At 43.4% G+C, this 16,830-nt stretch overlaps 1 protein-coding gene across 2 annotated transcripts in view; it reads left to right on the top strand.

Annotated features, from left to right (window-relative positions):
• Window positions 1-16,830, top strand: part of ssbp4 (single stranded DNA binding protein 4) — an 85,777-nt gene that overhangs the window by 54,795 nt on the left and 14,152 nt on the right. For both annotated transcript variants that reach the window (XM_075485178.1, XM_075485179.1), the window contains exon 5: window positions 7,891-7,980. In XM_075485178.1, the coding sequence (XP_075341293.1) occupies window positions 7,891-7,980 (90 nt within the window). The remainder of the gene's footprint in view (window positions 1-7,890; window positions 7,981-16,830) is intronic.

The following is a 16,830-nucleotide window of genomic DNA, read 5'->3' as shown; positions in this document are numbered from 1 at the left end:
CTTTATAGCATTTATATTCATGTAGTAATTTATTCAAAGCAAATAACAGTTAGCCTTGTGATAGACTGGGTTGAGATGTTCTGTTGCCACGGCGTCACTGGACTCACTGTATAGAAATGAAAAGGGAGGCTTTGTTTCATTTTGTTTGTTTTAAGACTTAAGTTGGTCTGAATGCTACAAGAAAGCACTCGACCTCTGTCTCTCTGTTGAGAGATGTTAACAAAAGTGAGACCTTGAAGATTGTTTGAACAAAAGTAGTAACTTCATATACTTTATAAGTCACCGTAGATGTGCTCACGAGTCAAAAAAAAAAGTAAATGTGGTCCACTTGAGTATTAAATACTGTATGAGGTTAAACAGAGCTCATACTTGACCTGATCTGTCCATTATTGCTCCTCTAAGACGGCTCAGTAGCACCTGTGGTGGAGATGTAATATCCTTGGAGGAAACAAAATGGTACACAGTATATAGAACACAGAGCCCAGGAATCTGTCTGATGAAAATTGTTTCAGTGGCCTGAAAAGCTTCACCATCTCAGCATTAAAACTCACTAGAAAGAGGATGCGCAGAATGCTTTTGCGAGAATTATTTCTAAAGATCAATAATTGAGCTAATTATTATCTTCCACTTACAATTTAATAAGTCTTTCAAACATCTTCAAGAGGTGGCTGAACTGATCAGTCTTTCTTTTTTTTCTTACTATTTAATTCCTGCAGTGTTCAGAAATATTGCTGAATATCCTAAATTGAAGAATTAGCTGTTGTTTAAACACGGAGAATCACATTAACAATAAATATTTAAGTTTCTCATACTTTTGCAGCTGCAGTCTAGTTGTTTGAGCGCGATGTGCAAACATGATCGTAGCCGTCTGAACCTACAGCAAATAGATATCTGCAGATATGTAAATGTCAGATTATTGTGCACTAAATGTCAGTGTGTAGTACATATTCACTTCGGCTGTGTGAGAATGAGGTCGTGTAAGCGGGTGTGTTTAGTCTGTCTACACGTTGAAAATCTGTATTGAAGCTTAAATGAGAAAGCTCCCATTCAATCCTCTGGTTATTTCTTTTATTTTTCTAATGATTTTCATAGTTTTTGAGTTGCCAGTTTTTGTTTTTTTTTATCTCGGCTTCTCTCAGAATCGCGTTCTGCAAAGCCCAGACAGCAGCTGTGAACCTGTTGGTTTTCTCTTGTAGTTTTTCTAGGTGTAGGTGGAAGAGTTAAAAGTGATGGTTGAGGTTTTTTGCGGCTGAAAATAACGACTCTCCCGCCTGCTTGGTCTTTTGGCTGCGTTGCGTTCTGGTCTGCGGAGGCTGGGGTGTCTGAGCCTCTTTAATGACAGATTTCTCTCTGTATTATTGTTGAACGCTGGTGTAAAAGGGCAGCCGATGAAAGACAGTCTTGCTCCTTGTTTCTGAGGTACTGACATAAAACACCTGGCACAGCTGATGTGTTACACTCATTTACATTCAAGCTACAAGGAAAACAATGCAATAGACCTGGAAATGCAGCATACATCACCACTTACTGCTTTTATAACTGTCAAAACTGTTTAAGGGTGACTGCACACGTTTGTGTGTGTCGTCACCTGCAAAGTGGCCTTTCACGGGATGATCTACCTGCTCTGCCTTGATCTTTAGCACTCTGTGACCTGCCGGGCTGAGCATCTGCAATCTGTGAATAAGAGCAAGACACCAGAGGAAGCAGGGCATGATGAGTTTTTTTTCCATCTCTTGCACATCCCTCCCCCACTTTCTTTGCCAAATGCTCACGCACCTTTCATTCTACCACTGTTGACCTCACGTTAGGTTTTTGCCTCCAAGCTCCAAGAATTGTATTTTCCCCTAATTAGCAGCATTAATAATCTTCAATTAGGAAGAAAGGATTGTGCATGTGTGAGTCTGCCTCCTTTCACCAAACCGATGTGTACGTGCCCATCTGTGGACGGGTGGCATCAACACGCCCTGTCCTCTGGTTCTCTTGTGGTTTTCCACCCAACACCAACTGTCTAATGATGGAGTGAAAGGCCACGGGCAGAGTGGGCGGGAGGATGCATATCAGTGTGTGTGTGTGTGTGTGCATGCGTGCGTGCGTAATTAAAGAGAAGTGCCAGCAGGGGGGACCTGTGTTAGAAAGGATCACTAAAGAGAGCAGCAGGCCATCGCCAAGCTTTAGTCATTAACTACCGACACAGCCAATAAATGCTGCTGGGTGTGTGAGTGTGTACGTGGGTGTGTTTGTTTGTGTGTGTGTGTGGGGATTTACACAAACCTGTTCGTGTCAGGAGGTCAGCTACAAAATTACTTTAAATCACTGTGTGTTTTACTCAGTTTATGCATGTTAGTGTCGCTTTGGATTAGCTGAAGTAGGGTCTGCCTTTTCACGATGGTAAAACCACTTTATTACTTTTGTTTTTTTTTCTCCTTTATTTACATCTAGTTGTTTTATCTGTCACGTGGGATGTGTCTCTTCCTTCGTTCTGTCAGGAACTGACGAGCAGATTTGCCTGTTTGCGCATTTGTTGGTTGGCTCTATGAGGTGTTTGTCTTTGTTTACGTGTGCATACATGAATGCGCTCAGTCGTGTGTTTTCTTTCCTGTCAGGCAGTTTATGTGCATTGCTGAAGGTTGATTGGTTATCCCGAGAGGTAACAGTGGGAGTTAGTGCAGGTGCTCCGGGGCAGCAAGGGTGAGAGCCGGGCAATGTCCCCCAGCTACAGCGCCTTCCCACTGGGCTTCCAGCTCCGAGCCGTGCCTGGGTAGCTGGGAGGCAGCTCCGGGGCTCCTGGGGCCCTGATATTGGGAGGAGATGCTTCAGAGATAGAGGCAGTGTGAGAGGGAGGGATATGTGTGTATGCATGTGTTTGTCTGTGTGCGTTCTGTGGGGGGATCCCAAGCAGATTTGTTTACCGGTAATTAATTCACCTGATTGACATAACAGCTGCTGGAGCTATGGGAAGGCAGCAGCATATGTGCGAATGCGTGTGTGCGGGATATATGCAGCGCGCCTCAGTGCATACTCAACATGTGTCTGCATACCTGTTATGTGTGTGTGTGTGTGTGTGTGTGTGTGTGTGTGTGTGTGTGTGTGTGTGCATGCCTGCACAGAGAGCAGCTCCTGCCACTGAGGGCATTTCCATGTCGCTGGGTTGGGAGCGGGGGTTCCTGGCACAGCAGCCCGGCATCTCTCCGTCTTCCATCGATTAGACCAGTCTGTCGTCTGGCAGCCATGCTTACACACTCCTGCTTCACTGCTAATCTTTATAGAGTTGACTTCACTGACAGACTTATTGGAACACTTGAAGCTGAGGAAAGAGGAGGAGAAGCAGGGCTTTGACAGAAGGACAAATGAGAGAGCTGGGAGGAGAGGTTGATTGCAATAACAGTAAGGAGCAGCTTGAAGACTAATTCCTGGTTTGATTTACACACAACACTGCGGGCCAGATGGAAATGGCTGTTTGTCTGAAAATCAGTGTACAAGCCACAGAAACGACATGTATACACACACAATGGAGCATTCATACGAGCTTGAGGCACTTCCATGAATGCCTAAGCCTGTTTTTGCCAGTACAGACATTAGTTCACCAGGAAGTATTGTTCCTTTTTTATGTTATGTTTTATGCCTTTCTTTACAGCTCTTGTGCATCAAGGACAAGTTCTGTACATTAATATTTGCTAGCTGTTGTCAGGGTTTTTTTGTGCAGCTGGGGTTGCAGACAAAGAATGACGTAAAAATTGGAGGATGTCGCAGAGGCAAGCAGAAGCTTTTGTGTAAGCTCATAGAAGAGTTGGATTGGGCTCTGTTTGCCTGCATGTCTGAACTTTGTGTTCAGAGCCTTAGGGTGCCAAAGAGGACATTTTTCATGTGTTTATGAAAACGTGTCTGTGTTTGGATGGTCAGGTCAGACAGATCCTTCACAACCTGAGAGAAACACAAGGCGCACATATCCGCAGACACACAAACAGGTTGGTGTCGGTGTTGTTGTGGCCAGTAGGTAGCAGTCTGTTGGCCTGCTTGTTTGGACCCAGATAACAGCAGATCCATTACCCCCTGCAAGCCCAGGTCTAATCACCGGACAGATAGAGCTGCTCACTCACTGTCTGTGGGCTGCAGCCAGGCTCCAGTATGGAGCTAAAGAGGATCCCAGTCAGGGGCCAAAGCAGAGCAGAACCCCTCATGTTAAAGGAAATGATCCAATACTCTACATGTTCCATGATAATGCCTTGCACATGTTGAAGGAAAGGGACTGGTGGGAAAGTTTGCCATGCTTTTGATTTGCAAGTAATTGTTTCATCAGATATCTTAGGGTGGCAGTTGCTATCTTCTTGTCTCTCTTATTCATTACTGGGGTTTCTTGCCATCTCAATTGATAAACACGATCCAACTAAATCAAACATAATATTCACCTAATTAGTTTTTGTCGGCACCATACTGGGTTGTCTTATTTTAAGATGAGCTGTCGCAAGATCGGTCTGCTTTTGGAATTCCTCCTCAGGCTAAAGAAGAATACATTTGGAGAAATATGTTCATTTGCTCTTTTAAACTCCCCCTCCAGAAATTTATTAAACCCCTAAGAACTCATTTCTGTTCATTAAAATTGCAGATTTGGAGTATAGTTTCCTTATGCTTTAGATTGGACAGTGGCACGGGTCCTCTGATCGACCTTTTTAGTAAGAAAGCGAAAAAGACTAAATGGAATGACTGCTTACAACTTTCAAGTTGCCTTCAGTTGTTTCACAGAAACATGAACAGCAGGAATGACTTGCTTTACCTGCAAGAAAAATGTATATTTACCTCACATAGAGAAGATACCAGATAGAGGGAAAAATGGACTGATAATTTGAATAGAAACACATTTTTTAAAGCTCTTCTCAGTTTGAAGGAGGCGTGGATGGATGTTATGCAGCAATTAAGTTGGATCATTGCTTAAAAATGGAAGCTGAGAGGAGAAATCTTGTATGAAAATTGGTTTGAGAAGATAATGTGATGAAACAGTGTCACAAGATGTGGCTCTGATTTGTCTGGCGATTGCTTTGTGGAGGTGCAGAGAGGCTGTGAGCTAAAGGAGAGTGATGTGTGTGAGGAGTCAACGTGGTGCTGGTATTGTGTGTCGGGTTTGTTTGTGTGTTGGGAGGGAAAAAGAGGGAGATAGCTGTGGCATACCGGGCAGCTATCAAAAGCCACAGGCTGCTTTAAACTCTGTGTCTTTCTATTTCTTTCTTCTCCTTCCTCTTTCTTCTTTCATTTTTTTCTCTTCTCTTCTCTTCTCTTCTCTCTCTCCGTCCTTCCCTCTCTCTCTCTCTGCTCCCTGGCCGTGCTGATGATTGACGGCCTGAGGGTTTTAATGGGCACCGGAGAGCAGGAGCTGAGGTCGGGGTTGTCATGGCAACTAGGAGAAGGGGCCTTTTGCTGCTGCTTCACCTGAGTACTGTGGAGCCTCGTTGGCTGGCTGAGGCAGGCAGCCACACACACACAAAGACACATGTGCTCACCACACATACTTCCATACCAGCACCACCTCTTCCATTCAGCCTTCCTCCTCTCCCTGAGATGCCCTGCCACCTAACCGAGCATCTTTCTTTGCTCATTTTCACTTTGTCCTCCTTTTTTCTTTCTCTTCCTCTCATATCCTCTTTGTCTTTAGTCTTAGCTGCTGCTGATCCCTTAATGCTCTCAGAGACAACACAGCTGGCTAGCTGTAAATTTTCAGAATTCAACCTTTTCTTTGGTCTTGAAACCAGCCCTTGACCTGCTGTTTTGCACAAAGAAAAAAAAAAAGAAAAATGCAACAAAGTTGCTCCATCCGTAAAGCTGGTTTCACTCAGTGTTCGTTTTGTGACGTCTGCTGTAGAAGTCCCAAATATGGAAAAATTTATTCAAAGTAAATGGAAAGATCATAAAGGACGGTCATACCTCGCACAAGGAAATAAGCAGTCACCACTGAAAAGAGCAGCATCTCATTTTCACATTTCACTCGGTGCATCTTGACTCAAAAGCCCATGTTTATCTTGCAGTGATGATTATCGGCCCCAGCAATGAGCCCACTCAAATCTGCACAGGTAGCACACCTAATGACACACAGAGCAAGACCAAGACCAGCAACATAACAGCACAACCCCTTTTGGATGCATATCACTTGAACCGGGCCCAGATCTAGTCCCGGGTCTCAGTTATTTAGAACTGAGAGTTTGTACATTTGCAGATTTGCTAAATTAAAAAAGATTATGAAAAATAAGGATGAAAAACATGCTGGTTGTCATGGTTGTTAGATCCAAGGACACAAGTGAAAACACAGAAAATAATCTATAACCCTCGTGTAACCTTTCAGGTGAATCCAAATCTGATTTTTAATCACCAAAGTGTTATCTGTATTCTTTTACTATGAGGTACAATGTGTTGTTCTTCACTGTCTCACCTCTCGCTACCCTTTCAGAGAACTCTCTATCTCTTCTTCACTCCTCCCCTTCCTTCCATATTTGACAGCTCCTCCTGTTTAAATATGTCTCTTTCTTTTTGTTTCTGTGGTTTTGGACTCATGTCAATGTCCTTTATGTTTTGATCAGAGTCGAACCGACTCGCACCTTCTCACCAGTGTTGTGTGTGTGAATGCGTGTCCTGCCTTATGGCCTCGGGGCCTGTTAGTTAGCGTCTGGGCCGTGCAGGTCATCCGGGGCAAAGAGGGATTGCCTGCAATGGAAGTGAATGAAGATCTAGTTACATTGGGGGAGGGGTTGTGTGGTCACATTTTCTGAGTCCATGATTGATGAAAAGGCATTATTGACATTATTGTCAAAATGATTCATATGAGAATTTTCTGATCTGCTGAGCCCGTGTTGAAGGTTATGTTTCAGGAACTTAATCCTCTCGGTTAAGTTTAGCGACACGTTTGGCTGTTGTTATGGTTAAGACAAGCCAAGACTGACTGACAGACATTTTTTTTTTGCCCATCCATCTTCTCCAGTCTTTTGAGAGTGACCCCAAGGTCAGGAAAACAGAAAGATAAGTCGCATTGTAGAATTAGTTTGGGACTGTCTTCATAGTCTGCCTCAAAATGTTCTGTCTGAATAACTCTCTTGTTCTTCCTCGCGTCACTCCGGCCAAGTGTGAATGTCAGGCTCTGGCAAAGCAGTCAGGACCGAACGCCGACTGTCAGCTTCACCGCCTCGGAAGAAAACCAGAACAGAGAGTGTCACATTTGTCTTCTCCTCGATGTTGGAAATCATTCTAATTGAGAGGAAAGATGAAGGAAATATTACCACGAAATGTATTTAGGGTCCACATTCAAGCATTGGTACCATGCATGCAGAAGGGAGGGCTGTTGCATAAATCAAAGATTATAATACTGATTTACATTTTTACATGATACATCAATCGGCCAAAATACTGCTTGGAGTTGAGCTAAATCCATCAAAGTGTTGAGGAAAGTTTAAGGAAGAACTTGAGTACTTTTACCCAGGGAAGTGTTTTTGTGACCCTCTCTGCAGCTGACTGATTTGTGCCCCATTTTAAAGTTCAGTGGATTCTGAAAATGTACTGTCAGTTTGGCGGTCTGCTGCTGATGCAGTGTACTGATTAGTTTACTAGAATCAAACAGGAATCTTGATGTTCCTCCTAAACCACAATATCTGCATTTAGTTTTGTGTCTTTCATCAAATCATTTATCAGTGAGCCAGCTAATCATATTCTCATCAGTTGTAATCAGATATCCGTAATTGCTGTATTTGCTTGAGAAGGAATGTTATCAGTGTTGGAATTCTTAAAATGAATCATATTTGACTGTCTAATTTTGGCAAACAGGGGATTATTCTAGCACCTTTATCCTGAAACATGGCATTGCTACATTAAACAGGAATATTGAGAGCAAATTTTGTTTCTTTTGTGTCTTTTCAGAGTGCGGCCGCTGCCCCCAGTCCAGTGATGGGCAACATGCCACCCAATGATGGCATGCCAGGAGGACCCATGCCCCCAGGTTTCTTTCAAGTAAGAACCTTCCGTGAGACTTCATCCTTAAACCAACAGCCACCATCACCTCAACTATCACACACCCCCAATCCCCCCCACTCGCTTAGCCTACATTAAGCCTATCCTTCTGTCTCCTCCTCCTTTTTTAGCCTCTTTAGCTGTCCTAATCCCTGTCCAGATGTGTTCCCTTCTCTGTCTCCACCGTCCCATATTTCCACAGTTTGTCGGGTTGTTAACCCCCGGTGCTCTGTCTGATGCTTCTTTATCCAGACAGTTTACACGAGTACAATGTTGTTGTTTTTTTTAAATATGAAATGTGGAATCGGTACTAGGATTGTTAGGAAGAATGAGGCTCTTTCTCCTCTGGTTTGTGTTGCCTCACTTGTTCCTCTTGCCATCACTGTTTGCTGATGGCCATCTCAGATGCTGGCGAGGTCACTCAAATACAAACACACACAAAGAAACAAAGAAATGGAAGTTTCCACCTACCTACATTCCCAATAATGTTCACAAAATTACTGACGATGAAAAGAGAACTGAAAGGGTGAATTCCCCTAAACCTGCTTTTTTAGCAGCAGCAGATAATTGTTTAAGTGTAAGAGTGATTGCGCATTAAATAACATTTTTCTCATCATTCCAAGTTCGGAGAGCAGTTGCATTTTGAGAAATTTTTTACAGAAGGTAGAGGGAATAAAACACATCAAAAGTTTAGAAAAAAACTTTAGCAAATTGCCTCTTCAGTTCAGTTCAGGCAAGAGCTCGATAAGCAGATTGATTAAAAAAAAACTTTCTGTCCGCATAGCTGATACAAAGCTATGTCCAGCCATTGGTTTTCAAAGATTTGCAAAGTCTGGAAATCATGGGAAAGAAATACATTTCCCACAATACATCTCAATCCTCCCCACATAAATGTCAGTGAATCACGTTATCATCTTAAAGGGATGTACGCATATGAGGCATTTGGTCTTTAAGGATTAATTAAGTATATTTACTTTATCCCTTGTAGGAATAATTGAATAAAATGTGTGCTGTGAGCATGTGGCACAAATGTCCATTTACTGAATATTTGCTGTGCACTTTATGTATGTGAGACTGAAACCATTTGTCTTTTTTTTTATCTTGTACTAGTTGACTGGCAGGATGTCGTGCACTGTGCAGCATGTGTGCGTGCGTGCGTGCGTGCGTGCGTGCGTGCGTGTGTGCGGTAGGGTCGTGGAGAATGTTAATGATGTATGAGCAGTGAGCAGGCCAGGGAGAAAGCTATCTGATGGTGTTGCGTGAGTGACATTGCTTTCCATAAATAGACCCTGTGCGCATGGCAGACAGACAGACAGAATTGGTAGAAGGAACAGGCGATGGATGGATGCTACCTTTACTTTAATCTTCTCGACCCTCCTCTTCTCTCTCTGCTTTGCTCAGCTAATCTAAAGCAGCCCTAAAGAAAGAAAAGAAAAAATAAAGGTATGCCTGCGCTGTGCACAGCTATTAAGGCTAAATCTTCTGTATGAGTCCCAAACCTAACATCACATTTCCTTAAATCAAGCTCACTCTGTTACCAGGAAAACAGCATGAATTAGTGGCATCCTTCAACTTGAGCTAGGAGACACACTTAGCTCTCTTGGTAACTGACGTCCATTCCCTGGGAACTAATGGATGCCGTGCATGCTGTTAGTGCGGACTATAGAGTTTTCTGCAGCACATTTATTCTTTTAAATTAAGTCGGGAAGCAGCCTTTTACTATTACCCTCATTGCTCTTCGTTGGGTAAAGTCAGCCGACTCTGGGTCAGTTTTCTTCCCCCTCTGCCGTCTCCTTTGTACGTCTGGCATCCTTCTCCATGACATTTCCTCACTCTCTCTGTTTCTCTTGTCTTTCGAGACTATTATTTTGTCACACGCTGCCAACAGTAACGCATTCATACTCACTGACTCCTGGGTTCATGTATGGCCTATGTGTGTCTGCGGCAAAAATTGTTCAGAGTTGTGCTGGCGTGGTAATTAACATAGATGACCCCTACGCTGTTAGTGTGCTAGTGTGCTAGAGGGAGGGATGACGGGCAAAGTAGGGACAAAGGAGGAAAATGGAATTGGAAAGGCAAAAAGGGTGTCCACTCTTCAAGTGTCCTAAATCCTGACTTATGCTGCTGTGTTCAGTCTTCTCACCACGTACGATGTAACATTGTAGCTTACCCTGTTGTCCGACCCTCTAACCACCCCTCAGAAATCTAACTTCGGATGCTATATTTACAAGGTGTATTGCTTTCCTCAAGGATAATGTTTCTTTGAGGCAAAAATTTAATATGTAACGGGCTGTAACTGGATCTGACTTGCTCATGATACTAACACAGTGACCAATATTCTGTCCATGTGACCGGACCGGAGTCGAACACACCATATTCTCTGACATCTTCCTTCTTTTCTGTGTTTAAGTGATTTTAGCCAAAGCGAAATGTGACCTAATCCCTTATTCATTGAACTGGAGTTACGTTAAATAGCCAACACAAACTACTGTGTAAGTCATTAGCGTAGTTCGCAGCATAGATTCAATGCAGAGTTATAGATGGAACTCGCAGAGGGAGTCTGGCGGAGGGCTTCTGCAGTGAAAAAACAAGCTGAGCAGAGAGCCTTGATTTAGGCAGCAAGCCAGAAGAAGGCAGAGGAAAAAGAATAAGTGCATATGGAGTATACATGTAGTATATAATCCTTGTTCTTCGTAAAAGTCCATTCCTGCTGCATCATGGCCCTCTGGGGAGGACAAGCAAAAGGGGAGATGACAGAGGGGGAGGAGAAAGAGTGAGGAGAGGCAGAGTGACAGAGTTAATGACAGGGAGGAGAGGAAAAAAGCAACAGAGGACACTGAGATGTCAGGAGTTTTTCAAAAACGAGAAAAAGGCTAAACTGTGCTCTTCAGATACAGGTATGTGATCCAGATAAAACCTCAGAAATCTCTCTTTGTTGTCATGATTCTACAATCTGCACGAGGCACGTCAGATACTCAAAAACTGTGCTTTCCATTAAGTCTGTAAAGCAGCAGCCGGGGTGGGGCTGCCTCTTTCTGCTAAACTGGAATTGTTCCTTTTGCCAACAAAAAAAGGGGATCCAAAGTCAAAGGCTGTGCTTCTTACTGCAGGTAATTGCTGCTCTTCAGAGACAACACTAAAAAGCACAACAGGGGGATTAGGTTTGATTACACATTAGAAAAGCAACCAAGGTATCAAAGACAAATTTAAGTACCTGTTCAAAGCTGACGCATGGTAAGCACACGGTGAATTTGGAAGTCATCTGTTCTCAGTAATTTATTCAACAAAGATAAGGCTGATCGCGGTGTTCATTCTGGTCAGTTATATTTCAAAGATATGTAAGTTGAAGTGTGGGCAGACAAAAAAAACCCATACATACATGATTGAAGAATAGTGTTGGATATTATCCATTACCTGTAAAGATCAGATGTCAAAGCTCAGTGTTTGGTTGAGGTCATTGTTGTGTCTTCACCAGAGGATGTACAGCTCTGTTTTAGATCCTCGATGAATTAGGCTTTTACTGGACGCAATGCGGTTCTCATATTACCCCAGCTTTGAATCAAACAGTGATCTATAACAGCGTTCAACCACAAAAGACACCAACTGCTTGTGTCTGAAAAAGCGACGAAAAACATTAAAAATGCCTTTTTTGACCACATCCACTTGAGCTCTTTCAATATAAGTTTTGAAAAGACTGACGCTGTAGGAGGCAGATGGGAATGTACGAGCAAAACTCGAAAACTCTCTCCCACCTGAAAAAAAGCCAACGAGAAGAGGCACAATCTCTTATCATTACAGCTTATCCTTGAGAGGGCAGCAATAAAAATTATACCTAACGATTCCCTTTGAATGGCAGGCTCTTATGAATAAGAGACAGTCCTCTGCTAACATTTTCCAAGTCCATTGTCTGCTGTAGCTTCTGTTAGACTTACAGTAGGTCAAAAACATTGACAGCCACTGCATTTACACAGTGATTTAACAGTAGCCACTTTGCATCACCCCTATCAGCACAATGCGTCTGATATCGCAGGTTTTTCTTTTTCCTGTTTAAAGACAGATGTGAGAACTTGTTCTTTCCATGTCTGTTGGGGAAACTTGAGAATATCAGAATGATCCTCTCACTTAAGGAAGAAATGATCATAGACTCACTACACTAAAGGGAGGATAGAAAGTTTTTAGTAATCAATGAGCTTAATCTGAAGCTCAGAAAACTGTCTGTAGAATGTACGTGCACAGGAGAAGTGCCTGCCGCTTTATTTCTGGTGAGCATTTGAGGTAAAGAGGTATGTCTGACACGTTTTCTTTGTTTCAATTTAACAAAATAACAAGTTACTGATACACAAGTCTTGTGTGGGACATTGCAGACATTGGACCAAACAATTGTAAGTCAACGGAGGGGGAAATCCTCATATTTCAAAACTTTATAAAAAAGTCTTTGTTTTGCGTGCTGGAAAATCAACTATGTCCACCAAACAAAATGAAATCGAACTGTTTTTTTTTTTTTGGCGTGATCGCCCTTTAGTTTATTGAAGCACCAGTTCCGACCGATCCCCTGACGAAACCTGTCGCAGTTCTTTGCATTCAGTCTATCGCTGTGTCCTACCTTTTTCCTGCGGCCCCACAGTCACTCACAGTTGGTGAGATCATGGCTCAGAGGAGGACGTATCATTGTGAAAAGGACTCAACTTTTGGTGACAACTTCAGAAGAATCTGAAATATTTCCAAATTTAAACAGGGATTATTACTCCGGTTAAATCCTACCCAAACAAAAGTAAACTTTGAGTAAAAGTTATTTGTGTGACTGGCATGAGAGATTGTCCTGGAACCTTTGCCATGCACACAGGGCATGAACGTTTTTTTTATTGGATATTGTTAATAATTTCTATAACCACAGATAGATGGCAGCTACAGGTAATAACATTTCCTGCATATGCGTGTGCAGGCCGGATGCCGCGTTTCCACACACTGCTATTGCCACATTTTATGGTAAACAAAGTAAACCTCAGAGTCCAAAAAAGCCATCTGCATTTAGATCTTGTTGTGTCCATTTCCTATTCCCAAACCTTCAGAACTTGGTATTTGAATGAGCAACTTACTTGCCCTGACAGCATTTCCCTCAGTCTTCTTGACCATTTCAATTTATTACAGAGTAAACATTTTTAAGAACTCAAAAGCCTAATAAAACATTTTCTTTCAGAATAACCATAGTCACACAAAAATGGAACTTTTAAGAAGAGAACGTGTAATTTATCACTTCCATCCCTGTATGGCTGTATGTTTGGACTTGGTGAATGTGGACCAATCAGACCCGTCCTCTTTGGTCCTGCATGTGTCGTGCCAAAAACCTGTTGCTCAATAACGCATCATGTAAATCATTTGGTACCACCCTTACATTTTTAAACATCTGTCAGCTGTCCCCGGGGACAAAAAACCCTCCACTATAAGAGAATAGCGTGTTTCCTATCTGTGAGCGGACATGCTGGCGTGCCATATACCACGAGCTAGCAGGAGACCTACTGCTGCCGCTGCTGCTCTCTGGAATGTTAGCAAGGAATGACAATGAGAGTGCATTCTGTGTGTGTGTGTGTGTGTGTGTGTGTATGTGTGTGTGTGTGTGGTGCTTTTCCTCCTGGCTTTGTTTGTTGTGTTCAGTGATGCAGGGTGCTTTGTGCTCTCGGTCTGTTTGTGTGTCTGTGTGTGTGTGTGTGTGTCCAGTAGCTTGATGGCAGTTACACACTGCCCTCTAGTGTTAGCAGCTATAAACAAAAGGAAAAAGAAAACCTCAGAAGGCTGCTCGTCTTCCATCCCTTTCTCCCCATCTCTCTGTTAGTGGTCCATCGGGAGCAGCGGTGTGGGTCTTCCTTAAGCTGAAATGAGTGGCGAGGAGGCGAGAGGTTTGTGTTGATGTGTTTGTGGTACTGTGCCAAGCTGTTATCTCCTTAGCCGGGTAGAAAATGATTTTATTAATTGCTTCATTTAACGCTCCCCATGTCCCCCTCCTTCCTCCCCTCTCTTACACAAATACACAAACAACACCACACCAGCCGCCGCGTGCTCGCACACACCCCAGCCAAACTACTTTTCAAACTCGTCCTGCGTACACCTCTGTGACAGCTGAAATGCTTTCACGCTCCCCGTCTCTGCAGGGACCTGTAGAGAGAACAGTACAACCATAAAGGCCATATGCTGGCCCATTCAGATGTAATAGCAGGAAGACCTGGGGAGGCTCAGCCAAAGGAGCTATGCTCCATTACGGCACATTATAGAGAAGAGAGGAGCACTGTGCGTGTTTGTGTGTGAACGTGTGTGTCAGAAGGAATGAGAATATGTATTACCTGTGATATTGAGGGGGGGGGGGGGGGGGCAGGGCAATGTTCACACAGCTACTTAATTGAGTCTCAACTCCAATTTAGGGACAAAAAGCTGGTCCCTGCAAGATAAACTATTAGGTTTAGGTCAAGTGTACGTTGTGCTCATGTATGCTGTGATGGTTGAATACAAGTCAATTTGACGTCATCCTAAGTGACTAAAACTGGGTTGTGTGTGTGTGTGTTTGTGTGCAGAACCATACTGCCGCAGCTGGGTCAGTGCAGTCAGACCCCGCAGGGGTGTCTTGTTAGACACACTCACACAGGCTGGCTCGGCAACAACAATAACCTCTGAGGTCAGACCGAGCTAGCGCTGCATTAGCCCCAGTGTGAACCTGCTGAGAGACGGACTGAGCCAGTACAGCTGGTGTTAACCACCCAAAACACCAGGCAAACACACAGAGTGGCAGAAAAAACACAGTGTCTCTGATAGATAACTGTGCCAACACATCTAGAGTACACTGTATGTTCAACTGAATAAACAGTTCCAGATCGTCACATAAATTATTGACCAGCTGCATACTGTGGGGCCCGTTAAGAAGTGGATTTAGTGACAACTTGACTGCTTCTCAGATGAGCATGAAAGCCTAAAGAAAAGTAAACTGCTATGTCTCCAAAGGATTGGAAGCACCTGTTTCGAGAGCCTTGCTGCTGCGGAGCTCAATTCCTGTGCGTCTTTAGAACGAGTTGCCACATTTGTTTTTTAATGCACATATGCACAAGCTCATCTCTCCCGCCACAGTCTTCTGTACTCTTGTATGTCGCACCAACAGCAGCACAGCCGCAGCCCTGTATGTGTGCCTGTGGGAGCACACTCATTTCAAGCTGTCAGTCAGTCGTGTTTATTTTCCCACAGTAGCGGCGCCCACAGGTTCCTGGTGCTCGGCTCTGTCGGCACACCGTCATCCCAGCCATGCCGCAAGAGCTGTCACACAGGGAGGGAGTCGCAGTGCAGGGTGGGAGAATCTGTTGGAGTTGGAGGGGGGGTACTGGAGGAACATGTGCAGCTGCCTGCTCAATGCATACACGCAGGTGAAGAAGCAAGCCATTTTTGCCACGAGTTCACCAAAGTTTCCACCTACAAATGACTAAGAGCGGTTTTCCTTTGATTGTTTTTAAAAGTCATCTGTGGTCACTCCGACGTAAAAGGTCTGATCTCATGTGCACGGGAACAGCAACACATTAGCTACTAGCGCCTCTTATTTTCTCCAAACACAACTTATAGCATCAGATAATTGTGAAAAGCTCATTTTCTGTTTGTTTTTCATCAAACATCTGCGTATTTTTTACCTTGGGCAGACATGCACGGATGCCTATACACCTAAAATATGTATTTATTACTATTGATTTGAAAATTGTCTCCTATAATTTCTTGGGGAATAATGAGTGGACTAATCGAGTGATGTCAGTTCATAAAGTTAAACAATAAATCAATAGAAGCAGCGTGTGTGTGTGTGTGGTCATGGATCTATATCTGCATATTAGTATTAACAATATTTACCAGGGATGCTCGCCTGCCTGTGTGTAGGTCTGAGGTTATGCTGCACATGGGTAATCCTCTAATCCCTCACCTTTTCACCATGATGTGAGTTACAGACCTGCTATAACACACACTCAACACTGGAGAGAAGAAGATCCTGCTCTCAGCTGTGAAATAATCTCATATTTGCACTCATCACCTCTCAAGTCACACGCATACTCACACACCTGCAACGTAACCTGATAGCAAAGGGCTTGACAGAGTCTCTGGCAGACGAGTAGATAAGCCCGGTCTTGCAGTGGGTGGTCCTCTTCCTCTGTATTGATGTTCAGTTTGTAACAGGCCTCCACTGACGTGGCTGCCGGAGTCAGATGAGGTTACTGTAGGAGGGGTCACAGAGGTTAGAGTTCACCACTGTGTCGCTTCAGTGGAGCACTCTTCTTTTTTTCTTTTTTTCTGTTTCTGTTTCATTTTGGAAAAGTTGAGAGTCCCTGTCCAAATACAAACTGAAAGTGTAGTTTTTGCCGATCGTTGGTCGAATTAGAGTTTGTTTAAGTGACAGAGTCATTTGAGCCGTTTTTAGGTCTGGGCTTTTGTTTCACTGCCATAATGATGTTTGATTGCGTTTAAATATTTGGAGTTTCTTTGTAGCGTGAGACAGACCAGAATTAAGCTTGCTTTGGCGCTTGATTTTGTGTTTGGATGGCTTAAACTCTGGCAAACTGGATCGAGTGTCATCATAGTGGAATTGAGAAAAATAATACCATGTTAGAATTACCCTGAATTATCCTTTGGCAACCATACTGTAATTGAATGTTAATCACAGCGGTCGTCATGAATTGATCTGACCTCATCCTGGCAATTAACAATTCCTGTACATGAAAATCAGTGCGGCCCTTTGGAAATGTCAGTGACAAATCTTATTATATGCACTCCCAGTTGGTCTAACAGATTAGATGTGATAGTTGTGCGGTAATTATAGGCTACATATGTAAATTGGAC

The sequence above is a fragment of the Odontesthes bonariensis genome, chromosome 15 (assembly GCF_027942865.1).
Source record: "Odontesthes bonariensis isolate fOdoBon6 chromosome 15, fOdoBon6.hap1, whole genome shotgun sequence".
NCBI lineage: Eukaryota > Metazoa > Chordata > Actinopteri > Atheriniformes > Atherinopsidae > Odontesthes > Odontesthes bonariensis.
The sequence above is the reverse complement of the archived record's forward strand: the minus strand, read 5'-3'. Positions and strand labels throughout refer to the sequence as shown.